This window comes from Lithobates pipiens, unplaced genomic scaffold, assembly GCF_037356315.1.
Source record: "Lithobates pipiens isolate NorthernLeopardFrog02 unplaced genomic scaffold, aLitPip1_a1.2 Scaffold_19, whole genome shotgun sequence".
Lineage (NCBI taxonomy): Eukaryota > Metazoa > Chordata > Amphibia > Anura > Ranidae > Lithobates > Lithobates pipiens.
This window is the reverse complement of record NW_027507764.1, coordinates 449060002-449077717: the sequence shown is the minus strand read 5'-3', so window position 1 is coordinate 449077717 and position 17716 is coordinate 449060002. Positions and strand designations below refer to the sequence as shown.

The 17716-nt window shown below is 43.2% G+C and overlaps 1 protein-coding gene across 2 annotated transcripts in view; it reads right to left on the bottom strand.

The window, feature by feature from the left end:
• Window positions 1-17716, bottom strand: part of RP1 (RP1 axonemal microtubule associated) — a 612495-nt gene that overhangs the window by 46523 nt on the left and 548256 nt on the right. For both annotated transcript variants that reach the window (XM_077492703.1, XM_077492704.1), the window contains exon 53: window positions 6982-7130. In XM_077492703.1, the coding sequence (XP_077348829.1) occupies window positions 6982-7130 (149 nt within the window). The remainder of the gene's footprint in view (window positions 1-6981; window positions 7131-17716) is intronic.

Sequence of the window (17716 nt, the reverse complement as noted above, 5' to 3'; positions counted from 1 at the left end):
TGAACTCCCCTTCCTCTGTCAGTGCCCATAAGTGCTGCCAACCAGTGCCACCTATCAGTACCACCCATCGGTGCCAATCAGTGACACACTGATTGGCACTAGTAGTCCCATCACTTCCACACTCTTGATGCCTGCTGCATCACTCATTTTTACTTTAGCCCTATTAATGTCAGTGATGTTAAATTAAAAGTGAATGCCGTCACCTCCAGCACTTCAGCTCAGATAAGGCAGAACTCCAGGCACATTGATTTTTGTCACTTCTTATGTGCAAGAAAAAGGACCCTGCTTGCTCTGAGAAAACAGCAATGTAAATTAGAAATGTTGAAGTTGCTACCCTGTTTTTTTATTATAAAGTTCTACATAATTTGCGTATTATTGTTCTGTACTTAATGGGTGAGGGTGATTGTGTTTTGCTGTTGGGACTGGCTTTGGTTTCCTTTGCAGGGCTGTTTTCTTTGGTGGGAATATCCTGTTTATTTGGTGTGTTTTGTTGTAACGAGCATGCATACCCCTGACCTGAGATGGGGTGCGGCTGGCCTGTGCTTGCTGTGGCAGGGTTTCCCTTAAAACCTTTGCAGCAGCTGTGACCATATGGTGTGGGTGTTTGCCCATTTCCATCATGGCTGCTGAGGTGCACTGTGCATGTACAGAGTTACTTGTGTGCGTGTGTGGCCAGGGGGCTGGGCTGGGCAAGTATAGTTGAGGACACCTGACAATGGATTGAGGATATCTGGCATGAGCTGTATATATTATGTGGCTCGGTGAACCTGTTGTGGACATTCTCTACCTCTGTGGATTGATGTGGTCTTTGCCTTTTGCCAATGATCTAATTCAGGGATCTCTAATCATTCTAAGAATAGGGCTAGTTAACAGTGCTTCAGACTTTACGAGGGGCAGGACTGTGGCCATTGGGAGCAATGTCCCATCTATGGCATCATTAGAAGGAATAATGCCCCATTATTGCTGTCAGTGAGGAGGAATTATGCCGCATTGTTTGCATCAGTGAATAAAATGGTGCCCCAAGGGCAGATAAAAGCAATCAAAGGGTGCATCTTGCCCTGTGGCAGCAGTTTGGAGACCACTGGTCTAATGGTATGTGCTTGGATAAGTGTGTTGTTATAGACAAGGCTTCATTTGATCCTTGTCTGCCTGGTTTAGGCTATTTGCTTTTCTGCTGGCTGCATTGTTTATTGTAGTATATCCACCTTTGAATTATATATTTAACACCACAACTAAGCTTTTTGAACCTAGGTAACTATAGTATGTGTTTATGTATATACATTTTAATGTGTTAAAGTTTAAAGTGAAGCTCCAGCCATCTTGTCGTTTCTTTTTTTTAAATCAACACCCCCCCCCCAGTCTATCGGCATGCTGTATATTTGTAATCTTTTTTTTTTTTAAATAAAATTCAGCATCACTTACAGCACCCTCTGGATCATGTAAGCATTAAAAGTGTGGGCATCTGGCACCAAGGGCTACATTCGGACTTATTGGCGCACCAATTTTACAGGGACGGCTCTCTCCTCGATCGCCTGGCACTAACGCCTACCCTCACTAACACCCCTATCCCTATTTGGATCTACTTTCAAATCCGCCACTTTTTAAAGATGATTAACCGTGACTCTTCTATCACACGACCACTCACTCCTTTTGAAAACCTATGCTCCCAATCCGACCCCCGACAACACCTAATCTCATACATATACACCATGCTTTTCACTGAGATTTCCCCTAAAGAAAGGAAAGCCTTCACGATTTGGGAAAGAGAGACGGGATCAGAATTCTCTAATGACCAATGGGAACACATCTTCACGGTTGCCCACAAAGGATCTCTGAATGTATCCATTCAGGAGAATAACTACAAAACCCTAGTACGCTGGTACAGAACCCCGGCCATTCTACACAAGTTCAACCCTGCATATTCCAACAAATGTTGGAGATGTAATGAAGAACCGGGTTCGCTATTCCACATTTTATGGTCCTGCCCGTTAATCCAACCATTTTGGAAGCAAATACGAGAACTCACTGAAATAATCTCTACCTACACACTGGACCACACACCAGCCCAGTGTCTCTTTCACCACTCAGCCCTCTCAGCCCCATACTATCGTAAGACATTAATCTTACCCCTGCTCAACGCGGCAAAATTATGCATCCCGAGACACTGGGGCTCCCCTCAGATACCAACCATCCCAGAATGGTTCAGGCAAATTAACAAAATAGCTGAAATGGAGGAACTTATCCACATCTCCCGGGACCCTCCTGCCAAATTCTCGAAAATATGGGCATGTTGGACGCACTTCCGTACAACCGATAGGTATCTCATGCTGATGACCCCTTCCTGACTTCGACAATTACGCTGATCTCAAGAGATCGACACCACATTCTCATCTCCAACGTTTCCCCCCCCTCTTTCTTTTTCCCTCCCCCACCTCTAAGGACATGGATCTCCCTACCCCGACCAGGGGCAGTGCTAGGGAGACCACATGTCATTGGTATAACTGCGTCTCTCCTGGAATTCAACGCCACCCGCACCTAATCCGATCCACTCTAACGCATTCCCACACCACACTCACATGACTCTCAGCGGAGACTGAGGAGATAAACATTTTCCCCCGATTCAACTCATGCTCACCCCCTTAATCCCCCCCTTCTTCCACCCCCGTATAACCCCCCCCCTCCTCACCCCCCCCCTTTTATTTTATTTTATTTTTCTCCTCTTTTTTTTCAGTACCTATTAAGGACCCGCCTGCAAACCGGCTACTGCTGGAGCCCTCGCATAAGAGGGCACAGTCGGTAGCATCTGACCCTGTAATTACTGACTTCCCATGCAAACACACCACAACATTTATCTACCACCTGGGACTCCCTTTCCAACAGCAGCTCCACGAGCCAGATCAGGAGCATACTTCTCAACATTGAGCTTCATAAACAGACACTTTAAAGTGCAAGTTTTATTCTCTTCTCCACCTCATGGAGAAACGAGATACCCTGTGCGTACTGTTCCGTTTATACTTGCGACGTTTCGTCAATCCCTAACCTTTGATATACTGATATGTTCGCTAGTATGCACTGACTGTTCCATGATTTTTGAATGTTTGTATGATGGAAACGAAAATTTGTAATTTTGCACTATTATATTTTCAATAAAATTTGTTTGAAGAAAAAAAAAAAAAAGTGTGGGCATCTGAAGCCTGCTAGGAGTTTCTTTTGGGATTAGGTGCAACTGGCTACCCAGCGTGCACCTCCCAATTTTGCGCATGTGCAGTGGGAACAAATCGTGAGACACTGTGTATTGTAACTGGCCATAGAAAAGACAGTGTCAGAGGAAGTTCCTGCCCTGTTGTTGTTGCAACCTGTTAATCATACAACCAGCTTGCTTTTTCATGATTTAAATGGCACAACCCCTTCCTTTTTTCACCTTTGACTGAAAGTAGAGATTTGACTGTATTGGGGACATTTTCCATCTAGTGCTCCCTTCTCAACCCTTAGTATATTTAGTATATTCATAGTGGCTAGATTGGTTAATTATATATATATATATATATATATATATATATATATATATATATATATATATATATATATATATATATATATATATAGTGCCTTGGTGACACTGTACTATTTAAGCTGGTCCTATTAGGAGTAGTCTTATTTTTGGTACTTTTTTGTCCTATTTATTTTTTCTGTTTAGCTACAAGGTAGATTTTGATTGAGGGTTTAACTTCTCCTTGGTGAATATATGCTCCCATGCTCACCTTGGGGCACATTTCCGGGCCTTCTTACCTATTTCCTGATTTTGTAAGTTGATCCCTACAGCAAGAATCTGTTAACCATGTTTGTACCAATATATACGTATTTAGGGTTATCGGGTCATATATCTGTGTAGCATCCTGATGCTTAGGCAGGGTTGCTAGTAAATTTACCTGCCAGGTATATTTGCCTTGGTCAATTGATAGGCGATCCATTGATACCACCCTAATTCTGGAATTGCTGCACTTCTCTCTTCTGTCAATAGATGGTCGGGTATCTGGTGGCATTAGATAAGACAATGGCATTGCAAGGACAGATTAGGAATAGATGGGGTGTCTCAGCCAATGAGCTGGGATTTTCTTGGGTCCCTTGGCCTGCTGAGAGAGCCTATTTATTTGGGTGAGGTCAGGAGATTGGGTTTCTGTGCCACCTGGATGGCTGTCTGGGTGGAGGTGGGTTATATTGCCCCGGGGTGCTAGGCCAGAACCTGAGGCCTATCCTGGGGACATCTGGCTGCTAGGCTGTCTGAGGGCCTATCCCGAAGCAAGAGAGCAGCACAGGGTTGGGACTGAAACTTGCAGTCCAACCAGAAGTCACGGTTCTGCCAACCAGAGAACCTGTTGTGGTCAGAGGTAGAGGGGAAGCTGTCGCCACTGAGGGACCATCCACCTTGTTACCAGGGACCACAGTGAGTAGCTGAAGCAAGTACCAGAGCAGTATTCTCACCAACCGTGGATGAAGAATTGGGCAACTTCAGCAGGTATCAAGCCAGGGACCCAGCCAGCATAAGTGACGCTTGCAGAGCAGTCTTGTGTGCCAAGCCAGGGACTGAGCAGGCCAGTGCAGTGACACTTGAGGAGTATCTGTGAGTGCCAAGCTAGGAGGATACTCAATGTGAAGATTGGAAGAGCTCAGGAGATCCAGTGGCAGTGGATCAGAGGGTCTAAGTGATAGACTGGGAGCTCAGTTGAGTGAAGGTCTAAAAAAAAGATTGTGAAGGGAGGGAAAGAGTCCATTACAACCTTTGTTAGAAACTGTTGCCATAGGATTGTTGCCATAGGAGACAGCGTGTCTACACATGCAGATGTGGCATCCGGCTGGGTGCTTTTCCCTGCATGGCTGTCTACCTATAGAAGTCTCTGAGTCCTGGCCCTAACCCTCTCTCCCACAGTTCTGTTTAAGAGAAAATAAATCTCTTTGCATTCAAGAAGTGTCTGGCGCCCATTAATCTACCGTGCATTGCACCCGCTATGCCTCGTAAACCACTCTACACAGTAGGATGTCAGCTGTCCTTACTCTGGAGGTCATCATTAGGCCTGGAAAGGCCTGGGACTTGGCTACATCTGTATATTTTTTATACTGTTGTTTTCATTTTGAATGGCTCATGAAGAAGCGGACTATATCCACAAAACGTGACAAGGATCTAAGCCCTTGTACACACGGTCGGACATTCCGATGGACAATGTTCAATAGGACCGCGTTGTCGGATAATCCGACAGTGTGTGGGCTCCATCGGACTGTTTCCGTCGGACCGGAGTATCAGACGGACCAAGTTTTCCAGCTGGGCTATAAAATTTTCCGACAACATGATCCGATCGGACTTTGTCCAATCATGTGTAGAGAATTCCAATCGGACAAAGTGCCACGCATGCTCAGATCAAATTCCTAAACCAAAGCTATTGGCTACTAGCCTGAACGTAGTCCCATCCTAACGAAATAACACCATCACGTTAAGTACGATCGGATTTTCTGACAACTTTGTCCGACTGTGTGTATGCAACAGTTTCGGACAAAATCCGACGGATTTGGTTGTCAGAATGTCCGACCGTATGTACAAGGGCTAAGAAACATCATGTAGGTTCACAGAATACACAGACTTCTGTGAATGGCCAAGTGGAGGGGATAGCTGATAACTAGCGTTTGCAACTATGAGACCCACAGCTCTCAAATCCAGAGTAGGTTTGAAGAACAGCTATGCTATGTAACATCTTTGTATATGATAAAGATGTAGAATAAATTAAGGAAGAACATTAAAGTGGAACTGCAGTCTGCTCACATAGTTTGTAATTAAAACATCTTTGCCATTCTGAAGCTTTCCTCCGACCACTTTGCATATTATTTTATATATACTGTGATCCTGTACTTGCCAAATATACTGCAGAAATCTCCCTCCACTGAATCTAGCTGCAGCCATTTTAACTGTAGGCAGGCATGTACTGGCCACCAGGACTACCGGGAGTTTCCTGGTGGGCCGATGGCTCAATGGGCCAGTTTCAGTGACAGACAGTGGCATCACTAGGGGGAAATTTTGGGGCTATAGCCCCAAATCTGGGGCTCAGAATCAGACCAGGAGTCCCCAACCACAGGTTTCTGGAGCCAGCAGCATGGGAGAACTGGAGAGCGGGCAGGCAGCTCTCATTGCCTGCCCTCTCTGTGTGGACCCTGATGTAAGGGGGGCTCTTTGGGGACCTTTGTGTAAGTGGGTGGCTGTCTGGGGGCACTGATGTAAGGAGGGGCTCTCTAGGGACTGTGATGTAAGGGGAGGCTTTTTTGCGCAATTGCGTACAGTTTATATACTGTTTTTATGCGTGTTTGCAAAATTAAAGTGGGCCGGTCTGGATGAAGTCCAGGGCCAAATTTTTGTCCCAGTCCAGCCCTGACTGTAGGCAGCTGAAGCTGCTGCCTGTTCACTTCCTTGATGTACACAGACACACAGAGGCACACCTCCAGCTCTGCAGCTCTGATTATCCCTCTTATGACTCATCCACCCTCCCTTTCTGGTAAACTCTCATGAGAGTGAGAGAGCTGTGCATGATGTCATAAGCCTAGGCTTTTTACCAGACAAGAAACAGACAAATGGGCTGTATAAGGTATTTACTGGCAGAAAAAAAAAAGTTTTACTATCCAAAGTTAAAACAGCAAGGGCAGAAGATTTAATCGATGGAAAGATGAAAAAATGACTGAAGTTCCGATTTAATCTAATGTTAAGCAGATGAAATACAGGAGGTTTGGATTACTTTTTAGTTGTGGTTACAAATATGCATAGCATTGCTTTAAGTTGCTATATGTTTGTTCTCTTTTAAAATAGACGTACTTGCTTTCATAAACCAGAGAGAATGGTATCTCAGTAATACTAGTGGTCTCTTATAAACATTATTGCATTCTCTTTACTACAGAATAAGCTCATATCTACAATATCATCAACTCATGTGTAATATGGCTTACCTCATCTCCATTTTCATCAAGCGTACTTTGCCATTTTAGGTATCTGTGTCCTGTGTCTCCATGTTTTCCATGCACACAAATACCAATGTTTAGTTGGTCTTTCTGCTCCAGCAGGCCAGTGGAATATAAAGCGATGTGATATGTAGCAGCTACAAATACAAGTAACAGTCATTTATTTTTCAAACAGTGCTTAATAGATCTTTAAAATTGTAACACTCTTCTGGAATTCTAGTGAAGAAAATAAAGAGTACAAAAAAAAAATAAAAACACCTCCTTCATAATGTTTTTGTTTTAGGATAACTTCCAACCTTCTTTAAACCACATTTCTTGGCTCATGGCAGAGTGGGTATAATTACCTAACAGCTTCTTCTGTTAGGTGATTATATCCACTGGCATGAAACAAAATAAAGATTTATAAAAAAAAATTGTGATTGTGTTTACATATACTTTATCTACCTAAGCCCCGGACCATTTGGCTGGCAAAAGACCAGAGCACTTTTTTGTGATTCGGCACTGCGTCGCTTTAACTGACAATTGTGCGGTCGTGCGACGTGGCTCCCAAACAAAATTGGCGTCCTTATTTTTCCACAAATAGAGCTTTCTTTTGGTGGTATTTAATCACCTCTGCGGTTTTTATTTTTTGCACTATAAATAAAAAAATAGCGACAATTTTGAAAAAAAAATGCATTATTTTTTACTTTTTGCTAAATAAATATCCCCAAAAAATAGGTAGGTAGGTGACCCAGTAACTTGAGACTGACAATAGGTCCAATTGAATGGATTTTATTTGCAAACTTCAACTATTGAACAGTATTTCAACTTGGGATCAGAGGGTTGGAAAGGAATTCAGGTACTCTCAATGTCAAAGTGCTTACTTTGACTGTATCCAGAGAATAGCCATTCGCAGCTGGGTGAACACCCAGGTTGGACAGTCCCTCTCTCACTAGGCATAGCAGCCAACAAGGTTCATACTCAGGAACAAAGTCTCTGTCACCGACGTTGTTGCAGAACACATAGGAAACTAAGCTGTAGAACACTTGTAGGATACCTGAATCTTTCAGCCAGCTTGGCGATATCCACAAGACCGGATTCTCTCGGTTACTTCAGCCCTTCCAGGCTCTTGTTAAGAAAACCGGACTCACACGTGGTGTTCTTCTAAAGAGTCCTCCCCTGGAATGCTTGAAGTACAATGGGTCTCTCCCGAACCGGAGACGGCACCCAACCACCTCAAAATCCTCCTTTAGTTTCTCTGCCTCAGGCTAGGGAGCCCAGAGGCATCAAAGTTGGGTGGATCGGCACCCCAGGCCATAGCCTTCCTGGGGGCTGGTCAGGAGGACCAGGACCAAGTAATCAGCACCTCATACTGGACCGGAACCCCGAACAACGTGACGTCCGTATCTTAAATACCCTCTCCCAGAGGGCACAGCGAGAGGGCCACTCCCACTGACCTGACTCAGAGAAAAAGTAACTTAATCGCCTGACCAGACCATAGTTCCACATCTGCACCAGAGACAGTGCCCCCTGTGGCCAGGCTGAACATCTCACAGTCAAGTCAGACTGACACAGAAGTCAAATTTAGACAAATAGACCCAAACCAAACTGTAGTTTGGGTAAAGTTTTAACTTTGAAAAAAACATAGCGCTTGCTCTTCAGGAGCCCGGAGCTACATATAGATTTAATAAACATTTGCATAGCTATTATGGGGCATAAATCTGTAGGACCATCGTTTAATTCTACAAGTATTGTGTTTTCAGAAAATATATGGGTTGGGAGGATAGTTTACTAAATTTAAAGCTGTAAGTGAAAAATAGCAAAAAAGTTAAAAATAGCAAAGGCTCAGCCACCTGAAGTGAAAAGTGAAAGACTTGGCTGGCAGAGAAAGGATTAATACCAGTCTAATGAAGAGAGAATCAAGCCATGGATTTACTCTTTTATTGAGAGTGCACAGAAAGGGGGTGGAACATGCAAAGGTGTGCAGGAACACTGAAAACTCCCAGGTGGAAGTCAGGGATTATGGGACAGATACATCGTTGTCAAAAGTATTGCGACACCTGCCTTTACACGCACGTCAACTTTATTGGCATCCCAGTTTTAGTCCATAGGGTTCAATACTGAATTGGCCCACCCTTATAACAGCTTCAACTCTTCTGGGAAGGCTTTTCACAAGGTTTAGGAATGTGTCTATGGGAATGTTTGACCATTCTTCCAGAAGAGCATTTATGAGGTCAGGCACTGATGTTGGACGAGAAGGTCTGGCTCACTGTCTCCGCTCTAATTTATCCCAAATGTGTTCTATTGGGTTCAAGTCAGGACTCTGTGCAGGCCAGTCAAGTTCCTTCACTCCAAACTCACTCATCTATGTCTTTATGGATCTAACTTTGTGCACTGGTGCGCAGTAATGTTGGAACAGGAAAGGGCCATCCCCAAACTGTTCCCACAAAGTTGGGAGCAAGAAATTGTCCAAAATGTCTTGGTATGCTGACGCCTTAAGAGTTACCTTCACTGGAACTAAGGGGCCAAGCCCATAATCCTGCCTCCACCAAATGATTTGGACCAGTGCACAAAGCAAGGCCTATAAAGACACGGATGAGCAAGTTTGGGGTGGAGGAGCTTGGCTGATCTGACAATATAGTGTATCTTGTTTTAGGATCATCTAAGCCATTTAGGAGGCCTGGGGATATCTTAGCCACCCAGGCTTCACCTACAGTATAGCTAAAATTTACTTTTGGGCATATTAGTGCTTAACAAAAATCATAAAGGGATGCACATACTTTCAATGGAACTGAAATGATCTAACAGAGCCAATGTGTGAGTAAAATGCTTTTCAACCAGCCCAAGATAATGTATCTGGGGTTTGTGATGATTGTGTATGTGAATCACATAAATTGTAGTTGTAATTCTCATAAAATGCTTGTCGCGATCCAGCAGCAAATCTCATGAGCCAGCATAATAATATTACAGGAAGGCAATTGATTTCATTACATTATTTTTAATCTTTTTATTTCTTGAATTCTAGTGAAATCTCATTTTTCCTTGGGACCTTTTTTTAACACTGCTAGCTTCACATGTGATGATGACCCTTGCAAAAGCCAAACTACATTACTATGGTCACTGAATATAACTGTTACTTGTCCTATAATATTAAAGGGAACCTGTAGTGCTTTATTATATTTTTCAATGTTAGTTTATTAATTGTTTTTAGTCAATCAACAGCCAGCAGTTCTTTACTTTTATATCCTAGCACATTTCTGCATGGTACTGTCTCGGGGTCCACACCAGAAAGGTTAGTAAGAACCTTTAGTAAGCATTAGGGAGTAGGTTAAAGAGGAAGTAAACCCTTCCAAACAACTTGGACCTATAGGTAAGCCTAGATTAAGGCTTACCTGTAGGTCCAAGCAATATCTCCTAAACCTATATGGTTTAGGAGATATTTGCCCGAAAATGGGCACCGCTGTCTACGGCGCATGCGCCGTAGACAGCGGCGCGCAGGCGCACTAAATGCGGCAAATCCAAGAATGGATTTGCCTAATTTGTCGACTCCCGTGCGCATGCGCGGGAGTGACGTCATCGCGGCTTCGCCGTATGGCAGCAGCGGAGCTGCGAGACGCGACTCCCGTGCGCATGCGCGGGAGTGACGTAATCGCGGCTGCGCCGCTGTGATTCGTCGGAGCTGCGAGACGCCACCAGCAACATGGATGCGGCGGACTACAGGGGACAGCGGCGACTTCGCTGGCTCCTGTGTCAGGTAAGTGACACATAATGAGCTACTATGCGATGCATAGTAGTCCATTATGCTTTACCTTTGCAGGGAAAAAAAGAGGAAGTAAACCCATCAGGGTTTACTTCCTCTTTAAGGTTTATGTTGTGGTTAATCTTAGGACTGGGGAGTTCATTGTACAGTTAAGTTAATTGTTAAAGTGATATTAAATTAGTTTTTTTTTTTGCTTAAAAATAACAAACATGTTATACTAACCTGCTCTGTGCGGTGGTTTTGCACAGAGCCACCCAGATCCTTGTCTTCTCGAGTCCCTCGCCGGCGCTTTCCTGGCCCCTCCCTCCTGCCGAGTGAACTCACAGCTCGCAGCTTGTTATGGAGGCAAGTGAAAAAGGAGTGGCTGACAACACAGTTCAGTGAATCAAAAATGTGCTAAATGAAACACTAATAGCTGCTCCCTAGAAAAACAAGAAAAAAACTTGTAGTGCTATAAATATACTCATAATAGGGGAGCTAGACCAAATACCAAACAATAAAAAATGCGAAACTAGTGATCATACAACATCTAAAATGATACACACCATATCACAAAAAACTGCAATGTACCAAAAAATTGAAAAAAAATAAGGTGAAAAACAATAATAAGTGAAGTCCCAATTAAGTGATGACACCAAAAAAAGGAAAAACAGATAAATAAATAAATATAAATCCAAAAGTCCAAAACAGTGTTTTTTTCAGTGAAAAACTTCTTCTGAATCCATAAAACAGAACAACTGCTGGGATCTTCTATAACGTAATGAAACAATGTCCCTTCACCAAGAATTTACGGACATAGAAAAAAACACCCCACTTGTGAAAGTATAGATGTCTTCTTACCAGATGCTGTTGACTACTTTAATTAAAAAGATAGTCAAATAGGCTTATGCAGGTAGAATCCCTGCTCACATGGAATCAGGTGGACCTCCTATGGACAGAAGCTTCTCCTCATAGACTCAGATAGGTCATAAAAAAACCAAACAAAAATCCATAGCGTAATACCGTTTAATAAAACATAAATTATAAAACATAAGGCCAAATGGCTGCTTACATATGTTGGTGCCCAATCTGGCACTGGGGCTGCTTGCTTAAAACAAAAGTTTTCGTAATGGATACGTAGTTCCTCGTGGTATAAGGCGTGCGTTCCACCGAAGGGCAGCCGATGACCAAGGACGACCGGAACTAGACGTAAACGAACATGACTGGACAGCAGTTGTTCTGTTTTATGGATTCAGAAGAAGTTTTTCACTGAAAAAAAACACTGTTTTGGACTTTTGGATTTATATTTATTTATTTATCTGTTTTTCCTTTTTTTGGTGTCATCACTTAATTGGGACTTCACTTATTATTGTTTTTCACCTTATTTTGTTTGCAATTTTTTGGTACATTGCAGTTTTTTGTGATATGGTGTGTATCATTTTAGATGTTGTATGATCACTAGTTTCACATTTTTTATTGTTTGGTATTTGATCTAGCGCCCCTATTATGAGTATATTGTTATGGAGGCACCCCGAGCTGAGCACTGCTCTGTGTGTCCATTCAGACACAGAGCATGGCTTGGCCCCACCCCCTCTCTTTTCTCATTGGCTCATTGACTTTGTATGACTGCAGAGGGAGCCAATGGCTCCTGTGGCTGCATCTCAGCCAATGAGGAGCGAGAGGGAGCGCCTCAGATTTTGTGCACATCCCTGGATGGAGAAGGGGCTCCATCATTGGCATCAGTGGAAGGAATAGTGTCCCCTTATTATGGTCAGAGTGAAGAATGGTGTCCCATCATTGGCATCAGTGGAAGGAATAGTGTCCCCTTATTATCGTCATTGGGAAGAATATTGCCCCATCATTGGCCTCAGTGGAAGGAATAGTGTCCCATCATTGGAGTCAGTATGAGAAATAGTGCCCCATCATTGTAGACAGTGGTAGGAATAGTGCTCCATCATTGGGTTCAGTGGGAGGAATAGTGCCCCATCATTGGTATTAATGGAAGGAATAGTGCCCCCTCATTGATATCAGGGCCAGAAAAAGGCAAGCAATGGCTGCATCCTGCCTGACTGCAGTTTGTAGTCAACTGTTCTATTGTAGCAGCCCCCCTGATTCAATACTTTGTAGAGTCACCTTTCATTACTCACTCTGTTGGCAACTGCCTTGACCTCATATTCTCCTACCTATGCACTCCACACAACCACTCCAATATTCTCTTTCCTCTCTCTGATAACCACCTTATTTCACTCTCTCTTTGTCTGCCTCCTCCTTGCCTTCCAACTACCAACTTGGCCACTTCTGTCTACAACAGTTCATTGTCATCCACCCTGAATACCTTCACCCTCCTCAATACGCACAGAATCAGGCCCCGACCACTACAACCACAGACAATACCAGAAGCTTCAAAAAACGTAGCCACGCTCTTGAGCGTCTGTGGCGTAAAACTAAGTCACAGCAAGATTTCAGCCAATATAAATCTGCCCTCCAAAAATACCATTCCTGCCTCCACACTTCCAAACAGACCTACTTTATCACTCTCATTAACACCCACTCACGCAGTTCCCCAGTTCACTCTTTTCTACCTTTACCACTCTACTTCGTCCTCCATTACCCCCACCCACTAACTTACTCACTGCCCAGGAAATTGCTAATCACTTCAAAAATAAGGTTGAGACAATTCGTCTCAAGATCTCTGCTCTACAGATATTTCCCTCACTTTACACTTCTTGTCCTCCTGCACAATCAATACTTCCCTCTTTTAACCCAGCTACTATAGATGAAGTCACTAAACTTTTTTACAATGCCCACCTAACCTCCTGCCCCCTGGACCCTGTTCCTTCTCAAATACTACGGTCACCATCTGACTCAATCCTACACTCCTTAACTCATAACTTCAACCTCTCCCTCTCTACTGGCATCTTCCCCAACCCTCTAAAACATACGCTAGTCACTTCCATACCAGAAAAGGCCTCACTGGACCCCACCAATCTTAACAACCTAAGACCCATCTCTTTACTCCCTTTTGCCTCCAAACTCCTTGAACGTTCTGTCCTTGGACCTCTACTATTCTCGATCTACACGTCCTCCCTGGGTCAGCCGATAGCCTCCCATGGCTTCCACTACCATTTATATGCTGATGACACCCAAATCTATCTCTCTGCCCCTCAGCTCACCCCATCAATCTCCTCACACATCACTGATTTACTAACAGACATATCAGCCTGGATGTCAAACCACTTCCTCAAACTGAATCTAATGATCTCTTAATATTTCCTCCCCCATGTTCCCCCTCCCCTGACTTCTCTGTCAAGATCAATGGCACATCTATCAGTCCGTCCCCACATGCCAGGTGCTAGGGGTAACCTTAGACTCTGAACTGTCCTTTCAGGCCCATATACAATCCCTGTTCAAATCATGCCACCTCTGCAACATTTCCAGAATACGCCCCTTTTTAACTAATGACACCACCAAGCTTCTAATTCACTCCCTGGTTATCTCTTGCCTCGACTACTGCAACTCCCTCCTCATTGGATTACCTTTACATAGACTGTCCCTTCTTCAGTCCATAATGAATGCTGCTGAAAGACTCATCCACCTTACCAACCATTCAGTATCCTCCACCCCTCTCTGCCAATCCCTGCACTTCCACTCACCCAACAAATAAAATTCAAAGTACGAACAATAATTTACAAAGCCATACATAACTCTGCCCCCAGCTACATCACTAACCTAGTCAAAAAATACCAACCAAGCCACTCTCTTTGGTCATCCTAAGACCTCTTGCTCTCTAGCTCCCTTGTCACCTCCTCCCATGCTCGCCTCCAGGATTTCTCCAGAGCTTCTCCCATCCTTTTGAACTCCCTACCCCAATCGGTCTGACTTTCCCCTAATCTATCCATCTTTAGGTGATCCCTGAAACCCCTTCTCTTCAAAGAAGCCTATCCTACTTCTAACTAACACTGTTTTACTCCCTCAGCTCATCCCCCCCACAGCTATTACATTTTGTATCAATTAACCCTTCCTTTTTAGATTGTAAGCTCTAATGAGCAGGGCCCTCTGGTTCCTCTTGTACCAAATTGTAATGTAACTGTACTGTCTGCCCTCATGTTGTAAAGTGCTGCACAAACTGTTGGCGCTATATAAAATCTGTATAATAATAAATACACCACAATTCTTCATAGTGAGAATGGTGTGTTTAGGGTGATGTGCAGTGTTTGTTTTCTGCCATACATAGCTTTTTGCTTTTAGGCCAAAAAGTTCAATTTTGGTCTCATCTGACCAGAGCACCTTCTTCAACATGTTTTCTGTGTCCCCCACATGGCTTCTTGCAAACTGCAAATGGGATTTCTTATGGCTTTCTTTCAACAATGGCTTTTTTCTTGCCACTCTTCCATAAAGGCCAGATTTGTGGAGTGTATGACTAATATTTGTCCTGTGGACAGATTCTCTGCAGCTCCCCCAGAGTTACCATGGGCCTCTTGGCTGCTTCTCTGATTAATGCTCTCATTGTCCAATCTGTCAGTTTAGGTGGACGGCCATGTCTTGGTAGGTTTGTATTTGTGCCATGCTCTTTCCATTTTCAGATGTTGGATTGAACAGTGCTCTTTGAGATGTTCAAAGCTTGGGATATTTTCTTTTAACCTAACCCTTATTTAAACTTCTCCACAACCTTATCCCTGACCTGTCTGGTGTGTTCCCTGGCCTTCATGGTGCTGTTTGTTCACCAAGGTTCTCTAACAAACCTCAGAGGGCTTCACAGAACAGCGGTTGAGATCAAATTATACACAGATGGACTCTATTTAATAATTAGGTGACTACCAGGGGTGGACTGACCATTCAGCAACTTGGGTACTGCCCGAGGGCCTCGGGACACTAGGGGGCCCCATCAGGGTTGCCAGCCTCAGTAAAACCAGGGACAGTATGTAAAAATCCTCTTCAGGACCATCTTAGTCAATAGAAACATGTCTGTGTATACTATGTGTACATGTATGTGCATACTGTGTGATTGTACACTGATTGTGTGTGTTTTTGTATACTGTGTGGCCCCCATAATCTCCTTTTGCCTGGGGGCCCCATAATCTCCTATTGCCCGGGGGCCCCATGAGTTGTCAGTCCGCCCCTGGTGACTACTGAAGGCAATTGGTTCCATTAGATTTTAGTTAGGGGTATCAGTGTAAAGGAGGCTAAATACACATGCATGCCACTTTTCACATATTTATTTGTAACAAATTTTGAAAAACATTTATCATTTTCTTTCCACTTGACTATTATGTGTCACACATGTGTTGGTCTATCGCATAAAATCCCAATAAAATACATTTATGTTTTTGGTTGTAACATGACAAAATGTGTAAAATTTCCAGGGGTATGAATACTTTTTCAAGGCACTGTACTTGGACTTTTTCCTCATAGACGGCATTCCTCACAGTGAAGTGCAGGGTAGGTTTGGTAACACAGAGTAACAGATGGTGGCAGGACAAGGTTTAAATCCTTAAACCCTATGCTGTTCACACTCACACATGTTTTATACGGTGATTTTGGCAGCAGTAATAATTTAATAACAACACATTCAAATCTTGCATTAGGCCAGGGGAATTCAGTGGCTAAGTCCCTGATTCCTGATCAGAGCTGTATCAGTGTGCAGTTGGTCTTTAGGAAAAAATAAGACCATTCTTACTCATAAACTGCAACTAGGGAATGATTGTCAGCTACATGCTGTACTCCGAAGGCATTGGCATTGTTCAGACAGTGCTTGTATATTAGTGATGTATGGAGAAGCTCAATGACAGGTGTGAGTGTATCTTCCTAAGACAAACACTCTTGAGGCTCTGACTTTCACGGATATCAAATCAATAGTGTTCATCAAAGCTCACAGCTGCCACTCAATGCAAAGAGTTGATCTCCTGGTTTATGAAACTTTCATAGGCCAAGCAGTGACAGTTTTCCATTAAAAGTTTCTACTGCACACATTGATTTGTATCATGTGCCTAGCTTTTCTTTGCTTATCGTTTTGATGTAATATCCTCTCAGACGCAAGTCAACAGATCTTCTAATAGATGTCCTTTATTAATCAATTTGCTTTTCTCTTCACTTTCTCTTATCAAACACTGAAACTTTTGTTGTGCGCATTTTACTAATGAAAAGCAAAAATGTAAACAACGGGTTGGCCCTACTAAAGTGTTCTGAGGGCCTGTCTCTCTTGGGTGATTTTTCCATTTATTTTACATTACAGAGAATTGGAGAGAACAAGTGACTTTCAGCTTTCCACAACAGGGGGTGAAACTTCATAGCAGGAGATGGCAGAACTAAGAATACCAACTGAGAGACCATAAAGCTAGAGTTCAGAGACAAGCGATATGCCGGTGGGTGATTCAAATGGAGTCCATAAAAGAACTATAAATGTCAGATTTGAGAGGATAAAAAATTTAAATATTACAATGGTAAACGTATTTAGTAAGGCAGCTGTCATGGATTAGAAAGCTATTTTTTGCTTAAAATTTTCTTCTATTTATTCTATTTATTTTATTGACCCGGACTACACTTTTCTTTGATTCATTGTGCTCAATATCACTATTTGTTTGAGGTATTTCATTACACAGCACAAGTGGGTTGCTGATAGTGACCACAGATTGGTAGATCACAGCAGCATCTATCTAGTGTGGTTTCTCTATCGCTAACCATAAAGCAGTGGTGCCATATAATAAATACCAGCCCATTAGTACAAAAATATGTAATCATTGCTCATTCGGTGTTAAGGGCTAGGTGCATGTGTATAGGCAGTGGCAGTGATTGGGTGCGTACTTTCCCTAGAAGAAGCAAAAAGTCAGCAGTTTGGACAGCTGCCCAAATGGCCAAAGTTTGGTCTGAACTTGTGGGTGGACTGAACCTGGAGCTCATCCCTACCGCAGAAGTTCCCTGTTATTTTGAAGAGAGAATTCCAGACAAGAGGTACATTTTTCAGGGTACAGTTTAGGAACAATTAGCATTTCTGGATGTTCCCTATAA